The 18249-nt window shown below is 39.6% G+C and overlaps 1 protein-coding gene across 1 annotated transcript; it reads right to left on the minus strand.

Moving 5' to 3' along the window:
- Positions 1-810: 810 nt before the first annotated feature.
- Positions 811-17808, minus strand: TMEM237 (transmembrane protein 237). Its single transcript, XM_087731491.1, has 11 exons — positions 17793-17808; positions 13669-13725; positions 11979-12092; positions 11480-11594; positions 10593-10753; positions 9840-9963; positions 8632-8823; positions 7587-7660; positions 6999-7092; positions 5643-5764; positions 811-3627 (listed from the first exon to the last, which is right to left on the minus strand). The coding sequence occupies exons 1-11, from the start codon at positions 17806-17808 to the stop codon at positions 3560-3562; spliced, it is 1137 nt and encodes a 378-aa protein (XP_087587617.1). The 3' UTR covers positions 811-3559.
- Positions 17809-18249: the final 441 nt, after the last annotated feature.

Here is an 18249-nt window from a genome sequence, read left to right on the forward strand (position 1 = left end):
GTAGCTGCACTGGGGAATACAACAGTATCTTCCACATCACAGTGAGGAAAAAGGAAGAGAAAGGTAAGACTTAGTAAATACGTACCTGATGATTTACTCTGTTCTCCCAAAGCCTGCAGTCATTTCAATTAATTCTACTGCAAATACGCAAGTGAATGGAGTTTACCTCAGCAATACCAAAAAAACTTTAAAAGACACTTACTTTTCAAATTAATGCCACCTGGCTTCACATTGAGAAAGCTGAGTTGAGAGAGTAACATTTAAAAGAACAACTGGAATTTAACCCAATTTTAAATGACTGCCTTTTAAATAACTAAGAACAATTTAGCTTAGAAGGGACTCTGGAGGCCCATCTGGTCCAACCCTTGCTCAGGCTGCATGGGGCTCTGTCCACCCAAGTCCAGAGCAGCTCCGGGGATGGAACTCCCACAGACCCTCTGGGCACCCCCGTCCCCAATTCTCACTGTCAAAACTCCTGTGGCAGCTAACAGGAATTTTCCTGATGCTGCCTGCGACCATTTCTGCTCATCCTTTCACTGTGGAGCTTGAAAAGTCTGACTCCTCTCTTCTTTGTAACCACCCATTAAGTGGTTAAAGGCAGCAATCAGATTCCCCACTTAATATTTTTAGGCTAAACAAACCCCATTAAATGATTGAATAACACTTTACTTGCTAGCTTTCAGGAGTTCACAGTACCATTTCTCATTGCACAAAAGAGCAGTACAGCAGCAGGAATCTGATGGAGAGAAAGCAAAGCCATTATTTTCAACACTACCACAAATAAAGAAAAAATGTTTTCCCATAATCACCTCTTCAGAGCTTGTATATTATACATAATAAACAGACTAATCATCTGGAAGCAGGACAAAGTAGTACAATCACTTCTAACTAGTTTAGAGCAGTTGTTTAATTGTTTCGTGTATGTAAAACCAAGAAATTGGCACTAACATCTTTGTAATTTTTTCATTAACACAAAAATACTGCATTAAAAACAATGGTATGGAAACGCACAAAGGCATTTCAGTTAAGGCTGCTACAGATATTGCATGTTCTGTAATTAAACGTCTATTTTGTAAACTCATTCTAAAACTTCCCAAATAACTAAACAAGAAGCTCAGTTCAACTCATATTCCATTGTGAGGCTTGATGGAATGAAAAGTACTCTGTAAAATAGATCATTAGCCATCAAATTGTTCATTAGGTGTGATTTTAAGTGGCAAACCTCAAATCTCATTAATTCAAGTATGTATATACTTAGACCCTCCCAAGAATATAAACTGGAAAGGCAAACCTGGTCTGAAATATTGATCCTATTAAGTTAATTAACTTAATCTCTGCTCAACCATCTAAACAAACTACTATTATTTCACGAGAATGAATCTGGCTCTTGGCTAGCATCACTTTGTCCAAGGGCTACTTGGAAGGCCAATTCCTAGTAATAATACCAGCAATCAAGCAATGATGTTATTCAAGTTTTTCCCGTACTGATTTGATGTCTTAGCACTGTTGTGCCTGAGATCCATACTTCATGGGCAAAATTATACTTCTTACCATGCCAAGACAACAGAAATGTCAAGCAGCAAAGAGAAGCCATTATTAATCTCATCTTCAGGAGCTCAACAATTCTATAAATCGAACATACCACATATGGAGAAAAGTGTGGTGGCAACTTGCATGGGAACACTATGTAGTGCTCATCCCCCATCTCCTAAAGGCAAATTATGACACGAACCTCCAGTGTAACACTGAAGGGGAGCAGACCCTGAATCTCTCCATTTTAATGGACAACGGAGTGCCAGCCATAATTTAGCTCTACAGTTTTGCAAATCAACATACAGAAGAACCGTAACCTTTTTTGTAAAATGTTAACAACTCCTTCTCACAATGAAGTGAATGCCCCAGAACACAGCCAACAGCTGTGAAAAGTCTTTTAATTCTGGTAGAACTCTTCCCCCCCCCCCCCCCGACATTACAACAGCATTTAAAAAAATGTCATGAACACTGAATTTTTGAATTACTTAAATTTGCTGGATGAGCATAACAGAACTCAAGTCCTCAACAGGGCAGCAGCAGCCCTAGTTATTCATGTTCCAATCCTTGTTTTAAAGCAACTCAGGCAACAGCATAGAAAGCTACTGGCTCTTTAACATCCCCCTTCAAGTCTTATCTTCACTACTAGAAAGTACAGTAATTCTCCAGGGAACTTTGACAACTGCACAACCTTTACAACCACACTTAGACACACACATTAAATAGAACAATGCAAAATCAATACATATTAAAGAACATATACAAATAGTTTGGGGGCTTTAGGTGATACTTTCTTGAGAAATGGATTTCAAACTAGCTCTTGTCTATGTCTGCTAAGGAGACTGTTTCAACCTGCAAGACATCCGTATTTATTCACATCTGCAGTGCTTTCATTTTGCCACTTTAATATAAAAGAAAAAGAATCTTGGCTTTCATCATCAAAAACCACCAACTGCCACTATTACTACTACATCACTATGTAGAAGGTGGGTTGCTATAGGGTTTTTGTTTTGCTTTAGTAAGCATTTTCTTGTAATTTTAGGAAGACGTTTCCCATTCCATCCTAACACAAATTAACAAATATCCTTTTGGGGGAAATCATTCTTCATCAAAATAGGCAGAAGTAGGAACATTTTTAACATCTGTGAAATCCATGTTTCTTCAGAAAGAGCAGTGAATAACACTATTGCTCGTCATACAAGATAAGGAGAAATCAGAACACTATTCCTGTGAATGACTTTGTAATACTTATGTGTCCTGACTGTCGAGAAATTTCAGGACGTACGATTGTCCTGTTGGCAACCCAAAAACACCCTGCTTGATTAAAAGATGTATTTAAGTATTTATTAGCTGACCAAACTGTTGCAACATTAAAACTTCTGTTTCTTGTGTCTACATCAACTTGAAAGAACTTGTTATCATCAAGATCTTGTCAAGAGAACTAAATGAAGATGAAGAAAAATAAAGTGTCCTCTTTTAAGGAATTATCAAACAAAATCCCTGACAATCCAATTCCGTATTCTAGCAAATACTTTTTATGACAACTAAACCCAGATTATTTTATGCTTTCTAACATTTTTATGTTTCCTAACTCTGTTTTGTTATAATCTTCCTTAGACTACTTTCTTCGTAAGATTAGTTTTAATCTCTAGAGAGTATTTAGCCAAATCAGGTAAGCCAACTGCTATCAGCATCAGTAACAAAAGCAGGTTGTTGTACAGCAGTCAAAAAAGCACTGAATACCTGATCTGCATCCATCTAGTTTCTTTGGCTATATAGGTAGCAATGTTTACAAAACCACCTTGACTTTATGCACTAGAGATAATCTACTCTGTAAAATAAAAAGCAAAAGTATAAAAGTTTTCAATCACATTTGGAAATTGTAGCATACATAAAAAGATAAAATCAAATATATACAATATAAAAATACATTTTTTTCTTTAAGAAAGTTATAATACATGGCTATAATACACAACATCAGTCACAGCTACAATATTTGCAGATGCTTGTTCCACACTATGGCTGGACCCTATGGCTGGACCCTGGGTATGATATCTCCCTGGGGAAATTCCTCGATTTCAGCATGAAACATCAGTTCTAAAAGAGAAAGAAAAGTATTATGTTTTCCTTTAAAAGTTTCACCTGAACATGATTTCATTATTCCTGAAAAGTTCTCTGGCACTTCCCCAAGCCTCCTGCTTTTCTTCCCAATCATAATATCAACAACTTAGCAATGTCAAGGGCCACCACTGTCTTGAGAAAACTACTGTTGCCCCCCAAAATAAACAGAATTAGCAATGATGTTAGTAGCTGATCATATGCAGTAGCATCCTGCATTTAACCTGGACAAGGACACAGAAATCTGGAAGTAGATTGAGGGATTGTTATAAGTTTTGAGAGTGTTAGACTCAAGAATCATAGCATCAAAGAATCACAGAATGATAGAATGGTTTGGGTTGGAAGGGAGCTTAAAGATCATCTGGTTCCAGCCCCCCTGCCATGGGCAGAAACACCTTCCACTAGACCAGGTTGCTCAAGAAGGAAGATTTCTGTTTAGAGACCTGTTCATTTATGGATATATCTGCTCTATGTATCACAGTGTAAGTTAGCAACACTACAGCCTGGGACAGAAAGAATCATGAATGATACTGCTCACAGCTAGCTGCCACCACGGCAGCTCAGGCATGAGAGGCAGCCTAAGGTCAGCAGTCAAGAGCTCCTTGCAGAGAAATTCAGCTAGGCACGCCAAGGAGCTGATGTGGTAGCCCTTGTGGAGCTCTGTGCTGCTTCGCATATCTGGGTTCCCTTATATACCTATACTGCATCCTCAGCATAGGTGTACTTTCAGTCTTGCTAACGGCACATTCAGCATATAGACCAGGCTGTGTTTGCCAACAATTTGTGAACATGGTAAAGTTACACAATCTCTACATGCAACAATGTGGTTTATCCACTCAAGTTTGAGATTCACATGTTTTTGCTACCTCATTCTTAGTAGACTAAACTTTCTCTACTATTTGGGGTAAGTCCTAACAGAATTTCTCTCTTGAAATTTCTGAAGCAGGTTTTCTAATCTTAGTAGGCACATGTAAATATCAAAAAAGCCCATCAAAACCTGAGTTAAATCCTGCCACTGGCTTCCTTGAATAAGTCTTTATTATTTTAAAAATGGCTTTTAAATGCAATTAAAACATCTATTATAAATTTTACTTTCAAAGATTGTAAAGGCTGCCACCTAGCTTTTTTTTTTTTTTAACTCACTGAGTTATTAGAAATAAGCAGAGTAACTGGGGCCAGCTGAAATACAGAAATTGGTACATTAAAATTCTGAAGTAATCTGCAGAAGCATGTTGAGTCTTCTTCAGCCTCCCAAACACAAATCTGTGCTTCAACTCATGATGCTCTTGGAATACCTGATGACTTGTAAGTTGCAACTCATGATTTTTATGTACAGCACAGCTTCAAATCACAGGCTGCATGCACTTGATGGGAAAGCTGAGTTATGATACACCTTTTGGATCCCAACAAAAGGAAGAAGGCCTAGTCTCTAGCAAAGCTTCTTCTAAGAAAAGGGGACAACTTGCTTGCCCCCTCCTCCAGCCTGGACCAACACAAGCAGTCCTCATTTGAAGTCCTGTTCTGAAATCTGACTTTTCAAAGCTCAGGAGTTCCCAAAACTACTGCAATGTTCTATTGAAAATAATACTGAACTCGAAATGCATTCAGCATTTGCAAAAGTAATGTTAGTAACACTAGGGAATTTTCTAAAACACAACAGAATATATACATTTCAAATATTCAAAATGCTGTTAAAGTAAAAATTATTTTTCCCTTCAATGAAGAAAAGACTCATGCTCTCTCATGTTTCAAAATTCATGTTGCTTCAGCCAGGACAAACAAGGCTTTTCCTTCCTTTTTAAATTACTGTTTTTTCTTTACAAGACCAAACACAGACACCAGCATCCTAAGAAGTCCTTGCTTTGGAAAGTTGCTAGGAGATACTTGTTTTTCCTCAGCCACAAAATTTCTCAGGACTAGTCTTGAACACCGAACGTGGAGCACAGCAGATAAAAGCCTGAACAAACAACATTTTGCCTGTTAATGTTTCCTACCTTCACTGTGATCTAGCTCTGGTCGGTAAGACAAGAAGATCCAACTTGCCCCAACTAGAATAGACACTACCAGATTCACCACAATCCACGGCTGAACAATTTCCTCCTCTGTACCTGCCATCCTGGGAAAAGCACATCAACCAATCAGTCAGGGGTTCACTGGTACATACAGGTTAAAACAAGCTTGCTAAGCCAGATGTGAAAACAGAACTACTTGTACCATCCTGATGGTCTTGCATTGCAAAGGCCTGGTAAAGCGAGCGACTACCAAAGACAGTGACTCAGCTAAGAAACCCCATTATCTCATAGAGAATGTCCACTTGTAGATTTCAACAACAAATTCCTTTTCTTGGCCAAGAGACAGAAAATAAAAATCAAAATGCATGGTCAAATTTTACTGTGGTGAAAGACACTGCACAATGTCATCAGTCAATCTTATTTTTAAGTACTTCTTCATGAGGCAGCAAGGCAAGTGAGGCAAATCAGTAAAGTCTGTCTGGAAGCCAGTGCAGGGACTTGTGCACAGATGCTGTGGGGTGGATGAGATTAGAGCTTTAAGGAGGTTATTATTTAAGTTAGCTGACACTTTTCTTACTGTCATAACAGCAGCAGGTTGCAGTTTTGTTACTAGATTCTAGGCTTTTTAATAAACAACTCAACAAACATTTCTAGAAGCCCTAAAAAAAAAAGAAAAAATATCTAACTGTCCAAACCAGCAAATTTTCATGTATATGCTTTTGTTCTACTTCTCCTGGTCTATTTTAAAAACTCTACAGTTTTTAAAAGCTCTAGAGCTACTAGAGTTTAAGTCCATTAAATATCTACTTCAGAAAGTAACAGTTTTGGATGGGATCTCCTAGCATGAAACAATGCTCCATATTTAATGCCAGCTGTGTCTGCTAAGCCCTTGCATCCTGTGGCAGACATACAACTTCTTTGTAATACCATGACATTAATTTCTTGGACAGATTAGATCATCTCCTTCAAAAACAGTGTGGAATCTCTACAGAATGTCCTGCCCTTGAACACAAAAGTGTTACCTCAGTAGGGCCCCATTTCTCCAGCAAAAGAGATTCTTAAGGTTTCTGCCAGATGACATTTTCAGCATCATTCCAACAGGCTCTTGTTTGAGGTATAATGGATTTGCAACCAACATGACCAAACCCATCCTTGAGTTCTTATTTTTCAGTGAAATTATCAAAGATTCAGGACAAGCTCAAAGGCAGGTTTAGTAATGAAATCCTTCATTACTACTTTCTTATGTATGCTGTATAACTTTTTCAATCCACCAGTTTGACTAAGGTTCCTAAGTGGGCTATGTTATAATTTACAGAAGTGATTTCTTAAGTTTCCTACCAGATGCTGCCATTTTCCGAAGGTGGTGAGTAGAGATGAATTCTGTCACATGTCATCTGCTGGCTTAAGGATAAGATAAGAGCAGCAAAGTACACTGGAAGAAATGGAAATGGTAGTGTCAAATATAAACCCCCCAAAATGCTGTCTCATCATTACATGATAATTATCACTACTTTTTCTTTCCTTTCACTCCACTGCCTCCAGTGATAGTCTCCTTTAATTCATTCTCTCTTCAACATTCCCCTGACCCATCAAAATCTGGTTACTGCACTTTTGCAATTGATCAGCTACATCAAAGGTGGCATCTTGTGATTCTGGTTTTTGCTATGTCTGTGTTCTCTATTCAGAAGTGGGAAAAGAATATTGCACTAATAGCCCCACTAATGCTTTATTTCATTATTGCCAATGCTTTAAAAAATACGTAGCAAACTGTTCATAGCCTTTGAATGCTATTTTCAATTACTTAGTAAGTCACTTATTCTAAAGCAGAAAATAACCAGGGAGGAAGATTTCACTGCAAACAGTAGGTAGCATTTCTCCGTTTACTGTCTTGTCTGCACAACTTCCTATCCACTTCAGAATACTTACAGAAAGAGGCTACTGCTGCTGGGTCTAGGGTAAGAAAGCCCCTCAGTGCAACTGATGCTTTCGCCAAATCAATCCTGAGTACAAAAACAACAGTCATTAACACAGCCCAATAAGATAATAATACTGTTACTCTAACAGTATTCTATTGTTCTTTTACTTTTTGCAAGATACCTTTTTTTTGCCTCGGTTACGGTGCCTTAATACACAACTATATTCCACACACAGGCAATGATCCTTACTATGCCAAATCCAAGCAAGACTGAAACTAAGGAGGATGTTCCATGAGGTCTGTAGCTTTCACACTGCAGTCCTTTCTGGAACGCGGAGAATGTGGAGAGATCTGTCCCCTCTCTAATCCTTATCATTCATTTCAGTGTCCACACCACCAACCGAGTTATGCTAATATAATGGCTCACATAGCTTTCACTAGTACAGGAGCAATTAAGAATAACGTGGGCCTCTTCCCTGCCACCACTTAACGAAAAAAAAAGTCACAATTTCTTCCACAGAACAGACTTCTCCCCTGGCTTATCATGCTGCTGTGGAAACTACCTGTTACTAAAAGAAACATCTGTGAATCTACTCTGTTTATGGTCTTTTTTGCTCCTCTTTCTGTTCACTCCCACTCTTAAGCTGTAATACAGAAACCCCAGCTAAGACAGGAAAACTGTTTACACAGCCATGTTGCAAACCTGACTGGGAAATGGTTTCACATGAAAAGTAACCTGATAGAAATATCAGTTGTTCTCCACCACCCCTCTCCCCCCCAGAAAAAACAGGTCAGCTCTCCCATCTGGTTCACCGCATGGTCACGCAAAGAGCACCAGCACATTGAAGCAAGGCTGCACGCAACGGACAGAAACGAGTAACAAAGGTCTGAATGCACAAGTACACCCTTCATCTGTATAGCCAGCCATGTGTAAAATCATGCTCTTAAGTATATCACATTAAATCATCAACAGCAGATCAAAATGTGCCAGAGGAAGAAGAAAGGAACATATTGCACACAAATTACATATACCTTTCAAATACAAACATATTTTACCTGTCAAAGGCTGAGACTGTACTGATAGACAGCAACAAATAGAACAAACTTTGAGCTGGATATGCTAGTGTCTTATACTGCTGGAGCAGGTTAGAAACTGTGGAAAGTTGATTTCCTGCCAAAATGTAGATAACAATGATGTTCCATACAGCATATCCAGCAAGGAAGCCATGGGTAAAGAGTCCGATCACCCTGAATGGAGAAAAGAACATTGGACAAGTTTAATACCTTGAATCAGTGAAGAACTACAGACAGAAAAGGCCTATGAATCCATCTGTTCAACCCTGCTGCCATGACAGGATCCCAGAGTTTCACAGATTGAGTGCTTTTTCTGATCCAGTTTTAAAAATTCTAAGCAACAGGACTTCTGCTTCCTCCCTTGATAGACTGCAGCAGTACCTGAGCACTCAGCAAAGAAAACCGAGATGTTTTCCCTGATCCTGTCACTACTTCACTTCATTACTGCTACCAGAATCAAATACTTTCATTCGCCGCACTCCCCCATTTTGCCTGTAGCTTCCCAAGACCACTGCCCCTTACACTTACACAATGCTCTTAAAGTTATCCTTCAGTCAGTCTTTTCATTATCTTCCTTGCTAAGAAAAAGTTGAGAAGGAAGCGCAGGCTTCCAGATAAAATACACCAGAAAATGGCTGTTATCTTCCCATTCTGTATCACAACATGACCACATATTAAAAAAAAAAAAGTAATTTTTTGCTATTGTGTGCAAGCTTATGCCCCAGTCCAATTTCACTCCTCCCTCTTTTTCACCAACCAGGATTTTTCTTTGAGAATTATCTGAATTCAGGTATTTTCATTCTGGTCATATTATAGCTGATGGGCAAATCTCATTTTGTAACACATTTTCTTCTGTAGGTCTCTAGCATTTTTGTGATCAGATCAATCTCTTACTATTCAGATTTTGTCTGAATCTTTGCAATATGACTTCCTTAGTTATTCTTTTTAGAAGTTGCATTTTACATGCGATGTCTACACTAGAAATAGATATTCTTGACAACAAATACCAAAAGCTAGAGGACTGAGAAGCTTTATACCTGTTGCATCACAAACCAGCATTTATTAGGAATATCCAAAAGAAATAAAGATACATCACAATGATAGAGAAAAGGTCCTAACTTTCAGGGAGAAGAAAAAAAAGAAACCAACCCTGATTTCTGCTTATTTACATTAAAATGTTTATCTTTCACCTGAAACTTCGGTGCACTGAGAGGGCGACATCTCTGGTAGTCCATGAAGCCTTCACATCCATAAGTACATTGATATTTTCCGTGGTTTTAATCAATTCTGCACGGTCAGCCGCCTGAAAACGCCCTGAAAGGGTGAGAAAATTAGTTTTAGAAAGTACTGTTACCTTCCATCATCATTTCTACATTAATACTTATTAGTGTTAAAAAGCTCTAAGTGTCAAAAGTTCCATCAGAAAATTTTTTCTCCCCACTTCCTGCTCTTTGTCAGCCTACATTCATATCAGGATGCTTAGGTCAGTGCGATGCACCCTGGTGGGTCAGGCAATGGATTTAAGAATGTGCAAAGCACTTTGGGTAATTACTCAGTGCTCCCTGGTACAAAAAAAAAAAAACCAAAAACCAACACCCAAAACACTTCCACTTGAAAGATTTTTTGCAATATAGTAAATGATACTTTCTTCTCAAGCTACTGTGACAGCATTAGGTCAAATAAGCTCAGTTGGGTACTATCAAACAGCCTTTTTCATCCACACCATGGAATTCAAAAATTCAACCAAACATGCCAGCACAGCAACACTAACATTCACAGTTGAAAAATTATAATGTATATTTATTTTCAAATAATTTTTGTGCTGGGAAACTTCTTTTTCTTTAATTCGTCCCAATAGTATAGTATTTGGATTTTAAATATAATAATGCCTTCTTTAGTTGCAAGAATGTCCTTAAATTACTTAAATCGAAAGACATACTTACGATTTTTTTCAACAAACACTTTGCTAACAGGCTGGCTAATTCCAGTGGGAGCAGCAAACACAGGCTGCTGATCTGGGCTCTTTCTGTGCTCATCTTCAATGATGTCTTCCTCCTCCACTTCCAGCTCATTGGAACAGTGCGTTTCAGCTGGCCGAAGTTTCCTATCAGCATAGAACATACAATGGGGCAGAGAAAGAACGGGAAGTAAAATCTAAAAGCTGAAGGCTCCTGCAAAGATTTAACATGTCTAACTTGACTGATAAGAACGGATCAGCTACTGACCTGTACAATATTACCTCCATTTAAAATTTTAAGGACTAAAGTTCTCATGGAGTTAGTTAACTAAAACCATAAAGCTAATCCTTGATTTTAGGGGTTTTCTCTATATTTAAATTCCTTCTTGTGTCAAAACAGTAAGGTGGGAAGAAATACATATCAAGAGATTAACAATTAGAAAAAAAAATACAAACTAAATACAAGGCCAAGAAAGTGTATGCTTCTGGTAGAAAGGTGACTAAAATGATTTAAAGACATAGTTCTTGGAGAAAAGGCAAATAAAAAGGATGAGAAAGCAGTTAAGTTTCTCATAACATTAAGAAAAAGATAGTAAGAATGAAAGAAAGGAGTTACAGATTCTAATTTTCTCACGCACGTGACTGAAATATTAGGCTCATGTAATGCATCCAGGTATGCATAAAACAAACACATGAAGAAAGCCAGATCTTAACCCTGGAAAGAACTGTACACATACTATTTATTCCACAGGCTGAATGGTATCGTGGGCTTCAAGATTTTACATCTTTGTAGTGTGACAATGTAAAATGCTACTCAGCCACATTCACTATCACAGTTATTCTGAATGATGAACTATACTAGTTTTGTCTCACTTTGTTCTTTTTCTCTGTTTGCGGACCACTGTTTCTTCAGCTTCAGGGACATCCATGCCATTTCCATTCTGAAATAAGGATGCAACATTTTGCTGTGTAAAAGAGGTCTCGGAATCTGAAAATTTAAAATAAACCACATGAAAGTTTCATAGCTTTCATAAAAATGGAAATACATTCACTTAGATAGATAAATAGTTGTTATATAAACACAGTGGCAGAAAAGTGATGCTCTTCTGAGCTTGGTATGATATAAAGGATCTACTTTATCACTTCCAAAACACTATTGCCATTATTTGCATGAGGGTTTGTACCCTATGGAATCTGAAATCAGCAACTGAAACTCTAAGCTACCCTTCACTCAGAGAATACTTTCAGCTGGTTTAAGTATAGAAGCACATGATTTGAAATGTTTTAAGCCAAAATACAAGTTGGCCAATCATATTTCTGTGTTACCAAGTTTTATTCCGTGCTCTTTCCAATCTACAATTATTTTACATACCGGTAGGTATTTTCTTCTTCTTGCGTTTCCTCTGAGGAGGGACATCATGAGGTTCAGGAGTCAGGGGCTCACTGCTTTCAGACTGCCGACGAACAGCTGCTTGGACAATGCCATCTGAAAACCAAATTAAAAGATCCAGCAACCTTAATTCAGAGCCGCTGAGAAACTGGCAAGAAAAAGCTGCCATTTGCTACATTGTGCAGAATGTCTGTATTTGCCCGGCTTACAGCTGAGATGAAAACGTATTGGCTAGAAAATATAAGAGCTGGGAAACAAATGCGATAAGTAAGAGTATACAAAGTGGTCACTAACAACCCTCCTTTTACCCTGGCAGTTTCATGCCCAGGAAGAAATGTAAGTATCCAAGAAGCAGCACAATTCCCATTTGGGCATACAACAGAGGACTGACTGAAAAGAATCTACCACAGTAAAGAACTATACTTCTATATTTTTCCTTTCTACATGCAAAGATTATAAATGCAAGAGACAAGAAAAATTAAGTTTGTTTCAAGTTGATTCACACAGATACGTGCTAAGGCAAAACAGTGTAACATCAAAGGGAAATTTAAATGCTAAACAAACACCACAAGAATAAAGGAGGAGCAGAATAAAACAACACTGAAGGATGTTTACTCCAGTCTGAAAGACGAATTACGACACTTTGGAGGAACTACATTTCCATGAGAAGTTAAGATGAATTCATCAAATACTCTAGCAGCAGTAGCATCAATTTGCATGATTAGAAGTAGAAAGACAAAGTTACTTCTCCATTTTACATCACATCTGCATTTTTATAGCTCTTTCAGGTACTGCAGTTTTTATGATAACAATGGAATCTATCTTTGTTTTCACTTCAAGCCCAGGTTTTCTCACCTTTTAGAAAGGTCTTCTGTGCTAAAATGCAAAATTAACCAGCGAAGTAATGGCCAAAGCCAAGGTGTACTTTGAGTTGTCATTCAGCTCACTGAAAACAACAGTAAACAAAACTTGATCTTTGGGAAACCCTGCTAGCAACAGCTCTACTTGTTGCATTTAAAGGTCTTTCAGTAAGCACTCAATTGTAGCCCTTTCAAACAAGTTTACTCAGCAAAGCATCATACAGTCCTAAGTCAACTGGTTTACAGAAATCCACCAGATTCTATCAGCACATTCTGCTTTATCAAAACAGATCAGCCTTGTAAACTTGCTCAAAATTATGTTTGTTCTGCTGATCCACTTCTTGTAAAAATACAAAGCTCTGGTGTTAGTCATATTTTAGGTTCTTAATTCTTGGATGGTAATGGAATGATTAACTTGTGACTTTATTTGGCCAAGGACTGAAACTGAGCCAATTTGTTAAATGAGTTTTATCTTAAGTTCATCCAAAAATTCAAGCACTTAACACATTTAACATAACAATGTTCAGTATCAAGACATGCTGTATTAGCAGTACCGGGAAGGGATCTAGGGAGAAGAGCAGAGGATGGAACAAGTTACTCCAGTTAGCATTACAGACTTGTTTTAAAATGACACCGCTTTGCAAAAAAGATTGCAGTCATTCAATACAAAATCAATGGTAATAAATTAGCTGAGAACACTATTTAAAAATAAGAGTACAAGACTGAAAACCGTGTATCTGTCAGGAGCTTGGCTACAGTGCAGGTCTCACCCAGGATTACAAACACAGTTTCCAGTCTTGGCAGGACCTTACCTAACGGAGTCTTTCCTTTGGGCTTCCTTTTTTTCGGACGACTGAGTGGAATTTCATCTGCAGAACATAAAACAGAAGTATAGGTGCACAGCACAGAGAAACCTTCATTTCCCTTTTTTAACAGCCGCTCTATTGCTAGTTAAGAAAGGGATTCCTTTCTACAAGTGAAAACATCCTCCACCTTTTACAGATTAGATGACAATTCACCAATTCACACAAGCAGGAGGAGTACAAAAGATGGCAAGAAAACAGGATAGGAAATCTGTCTTAAGTGTAACAGAAGCTAAATACGCACATGCACATGTATTAAGTAGAAAACTGAAATACTCTGAATAATGCTCTGAAGAATAAACTTCTTGTTTAGAGCACAGTGACAACATTCCCGTTACCTGGATTCAATACGGAAATACCAAACAGTAAAGAGAAAGAAAAACAACAGACAGTTCTAGCAATAGCAGCGCAGGTATCCACGCAGTTTAAATAATCAGCCTGCATTTAGGAAAAGCATAAGGCCCTATCTTTAAAGAGAGGATGAAGTGACACCAAAAGGAACTGCCAATGTTTATAATTCTCTTTAATGCCGGAATAACTCACCTTGGTTTCCACTTCACATTTAAGGAGAAAAGGTGTTGAAGAGCAGTGCAAAAGGAACAAAGATAAGAAGAAAGTTAGTTTTGAATCAATTAGAATTCACAACAGTGAAATTCACACTGCTGCTTTTGGGATTAATTTCCCTATCCCCACTCCTAGTTCTCTTTATGAGCAGTTGTGTACAACAGGGTTAAGGGTACGAAGCAATCGTCAAGATTCAACACTTTGTTAGTGACTATGCACAGTTTCTTGATCGGCTAGCTGTGGATCAGATTAAAAGCTTTAATCACCTGGCTAATTAAAACTTGTCTTACTGCCTGATATGTAACAAACCAACAGAAGTTATGAAAAATCTAAGCGAATACATTACTAAAAACACACTACCATTATGTCATCAATCATCAATGTCACATTTGCTTTTAGGTACTTTGAAGGAATTCTGAAGTACCATGTCATAAAAACTATATCATTGCCTTTCCTTCCACACTGCTCACTAGGGCACTGAAAAAGAAGCCCAAATTTCACCCTATATAATGTCCAACTAGTATACACCTATAGTCCAAGAGTTCTAGTCTAATTTCAGAAATTCCTGTTCTGAGGGATTTGTGATTCAAATACACTAAAGAACAGGAAACAAAACAATCAGGGAAGGAAGAAGAGGTTGGAAAGAGGGACATCCATAAAACTAAAGTAGCTGTCAATAAAACCGAGGTAGCTATTTGTCTGAAACTTTTTAAAGGGTTTATCAGAGTATTAAAACTGAGGTAATGTGGTAAAATTTCTTAGCCTCTGTAAAGCTTTAAAATGCTTTGCATTCTGTGTAAGGGGTTCTGGGACAACAAATTAGCAAGAAAAGCAAGTATTTTTAAAGCTGTTATGACTACTCAGATGTTTATTAAACTTATTTCTCTTAATTTCATTGCTTTTAAGAACACTACAGTACAGAACCGTAATCGATTCCATGGAATGAACTGATCTTACCTTGGCACTGGAGGGAGGGCACGAGGCGGACACTGAAAGACAAGACAGGGACAAAAGTCAACATCTGTAAGTCTGAAACCACCTCTCTTTTGAGCGCCTGTTAAACCACTTCAGAGAAAACAGCTCTTTCCAGATATGGTCAGAACACGCTAAGTATGTTTTGTTTCAAATGCCACTTAAATAGCCAGAGACTCCTGACGGAGATGTTACATAAAAGTGCTCAGCACGACACAGGAATAACATGCTTTTGCCAGAATTCTGATGGGCACTGCATTAGGGACATGTACCTAACAGCTGTGTGCAAGGCCCAGCTTACATTCCAACTTCACTTGAATAATTTTCACTTTTCATATAAGGTACTGCTTTCCTTGGAAAGCTTACCAGTCATTCTATTTAAATATCAAAATACTGCAGTAATTTATGCATTCAGTGTACTTGCACAGTGTATCGCACGAGCTGAGTGTTTTCTATTAATAAAGGTGTAAATTCAGAACAATATTAAGTAAAAGCGGTAAAAAGGAAATAAGCTTATTTATGAAAAATACTTTAAAATATGATAAAACATTAATTTTCATATAATTTTGAAAATATTTACCAGAAGGTCACACACAACTGAAATCTAAATCTCCCGTTAACAATCCGAAACTGAGCTCTTGCACTTTCTCTCATCCAGAAAAAGGAAGGCAGTTTACTTTCAGATTTTGTATTATATAATTATATAGAGAGAGTATACAGAAATAAATATTTCCCACTCTCCAAAAATTCACTTGATATCAGAAATAAGAAAGGCTGCAAGACTGGTAGGACTCAAGCATCCCCAAACTTACCACTTGTTTCTTTCCCATATCATTTGAAGCTGCTCCCTGAAAGAGGCACTGTGAACTGTTCTCCACTCCCTCACACTGCTCACGCTGAACCTCAGCTAATTCTGAACTAAAAATAAGCTTCTAGCAGCCAGGATTAGCTGGATGTGAACCTTCCTGCCCCTGGGTTAGGGCCCAGTACTACTCCTGTTTGAAACAACGGCAGTTTGTTCCGTGGCAGCAAATGTTACTTGCACTGAAAAACCCATGACTCCATATGCTGCTACAGGTTCCACTGAGCAAGTTTTACTTAGTCTGGGTTACCCAAAGCAAATGAGACACCTTGCGCAAGGAAGGGTTTGCAGGATTAGGCCTCAAACCTCTCACCTGGATTTTGGCCATGCTGAAGACTGACAGCAAGTGCCATTTACACAGGTAGAGTCAGCCCACCCTGAGCAGCATCCAGCAAACTGGTCAAGACTGGTCACACCATACAGGTGCACCGTAAGGGAGAAAAAATATCGTTAAAGGTCAGAGCTCATTAAATTTATTGTTTCCTACATTCTTGCAGCAGGTAAAACCCTGTGTTTGTGCACATGAGCCAGGCCACAGGATGGTGGAACACACCTAGGAACTCTCACACGGGGGAAAAAAACCAAACTACCCAACCCCCTGGGTGTCTATCCAGGGATGCAGAGCAGAAAATGCCTTCACCCATAAGCACAGCCCGTATGAGACAGCAGCAAGCAGATGTACTTACTCCCCGAGCGCTGTGAGCTAAGCTGCCACCACCAGACCTCGGAGGTGGTACAGAGGGGGCAGCTACGCCCAAACTCGAAGGTTTAAAAACACTCAAGCAGTCTTTACAGATTGAAAGCCTAGCATACATAGTTTTTTTGTGAGATCTACGTATGGATGAAAATAGGAAAACAATGAGGAAATACTTGCTTGCACCCCCAGCCAAGCAGGAGCAGAAACGTGCGACCCTGCGGCCGGCTACGTCCCACCGCCCGCGGGCAGCAGCAGGGCGGGCCCCGCCGCTGGCAGCCCCGGTACAACTCCTCAGCGACAGCGCTCAGCGGGGACCAAGCCCCCGCCGGTGCTCGCAGCCGGACGCACCGGGCTGCAGCCGCGGCCACTGGCACTTTGCCGCCCGGCCCCCTCCAGAGGCGGCCCCGCCGCGGGCAGAGCCGCCCCCCGCCCGCCCCGGCACCGCCGCTCCCTCACCCCGCCGGGGCCCGCCCGCGGTGCCGCCATCCCGCGCCCGCCGCCGCCGGTCTCCCGGGCGCCGCGGGGAGGAGCCGGCGCTGGCTTCCGCCCCGCGTCGGGGCTGCGGCCCCCCCAGCGGCGGGGAGGCCCGGCCTCCCGCTCCCACCGGGGTTCGCAGAGCGGGGCGGGGCCGAGCAAAATTAACTGCACGTTAGCGGGAAGACAAGGTTTGTAGCCTCTGTTAAGCTTGTAGCCACCGACACAATTTGCAAAATTAAGTAAATGGAAAGGAAGAAAAGAAAGTAGAAAATAAATGCGATAAAATTTTGTTCCAGCACAAATAGACACAAGAAGCAAATGCAACTAATGAGAACATCTGTCTTTCCTAATAGTTAAAGCAGATCCGTCTGTAAGCAAACACATGAAAATTAGGCAAGGAGAAAGAGTAGACAAAGGCTGGGCTAGGCAGCAGTAGTGGGGAGCTGGTCATGGACCAGCAGCACAGAGCTGGCACCAGTTTCACCTTCCGCCTGTACTTACCCCACACCAGTGACATGTTGGGACTCTGGTCTCTCCAGTTTCACCCCTAAACAAGGAATACTAGGCCTGACTCTAGAACAAGCAGGCAGGGTGGTAGCTGCAATATTTGGCTTTGAATAATCTCTTTCTAGGTGGTTTAAATTGCTTTTGTTGCGTTTCCTCCAAGGTGAGGTAGGCCAACAGAATAATCAGCCATGTTCCTCAGGGAACAAGACAACTGTAATGCAAGGTGAAGAGAGTAAGGAACATGTTTGCCACAAGCACTGTACCATTTGATGAGAACATGCTACCGTAAAGCAAACCAATAGGAAAACGGGCTTCACACTTTATTTCCCTCTTTGGTAAATCCATGTTCTGTCAGTTTTTACTCACTTGAGTTGATGGAACAAAAGAAAAGACATGCTACATGTACTGTGAAGATAACGGCGGTTTCTAGAGTCATTTTTATTGTGACACC

Source organism: Nipponia nippon, unplaced genomic scaffold (assembly GCF_047370975.1).
Source record: "Nipponia nippon isolate SJK-2023a ecotype South Korea unplaced genomic scaffold, ASM4737097v1 scaffold_5, whole genome shotgun sequence".
NCBI classification, from domain to species: domain Eukaryota; kingdom Metazoa; phylum Chordata; class Aves; order Pelecaniformes; family Threskiornithidae; genus Nipponia; species Nipponia nippon.

Excerpts from the sequence above, each read along its gene's own strand:
- TMEM237 (XM_087731491.1), bottom strand. Across the intron at positions 12,093-13,668 it reads CAAAGGAAAGACTCCGTTAG|ATGGCATTGTCCAAGCAGCT; the intron begins GTAAGGTCCTGC and ends TTTGGTTTTCAG. Across the intron at positions 7,661-8,631 it reads ACAGTCTCAGCCTTTGACAG|GATTGATTTGGCGAAAGCAT; the intron begins GTAAAATATGTT and ends TTTTGTACTCAG.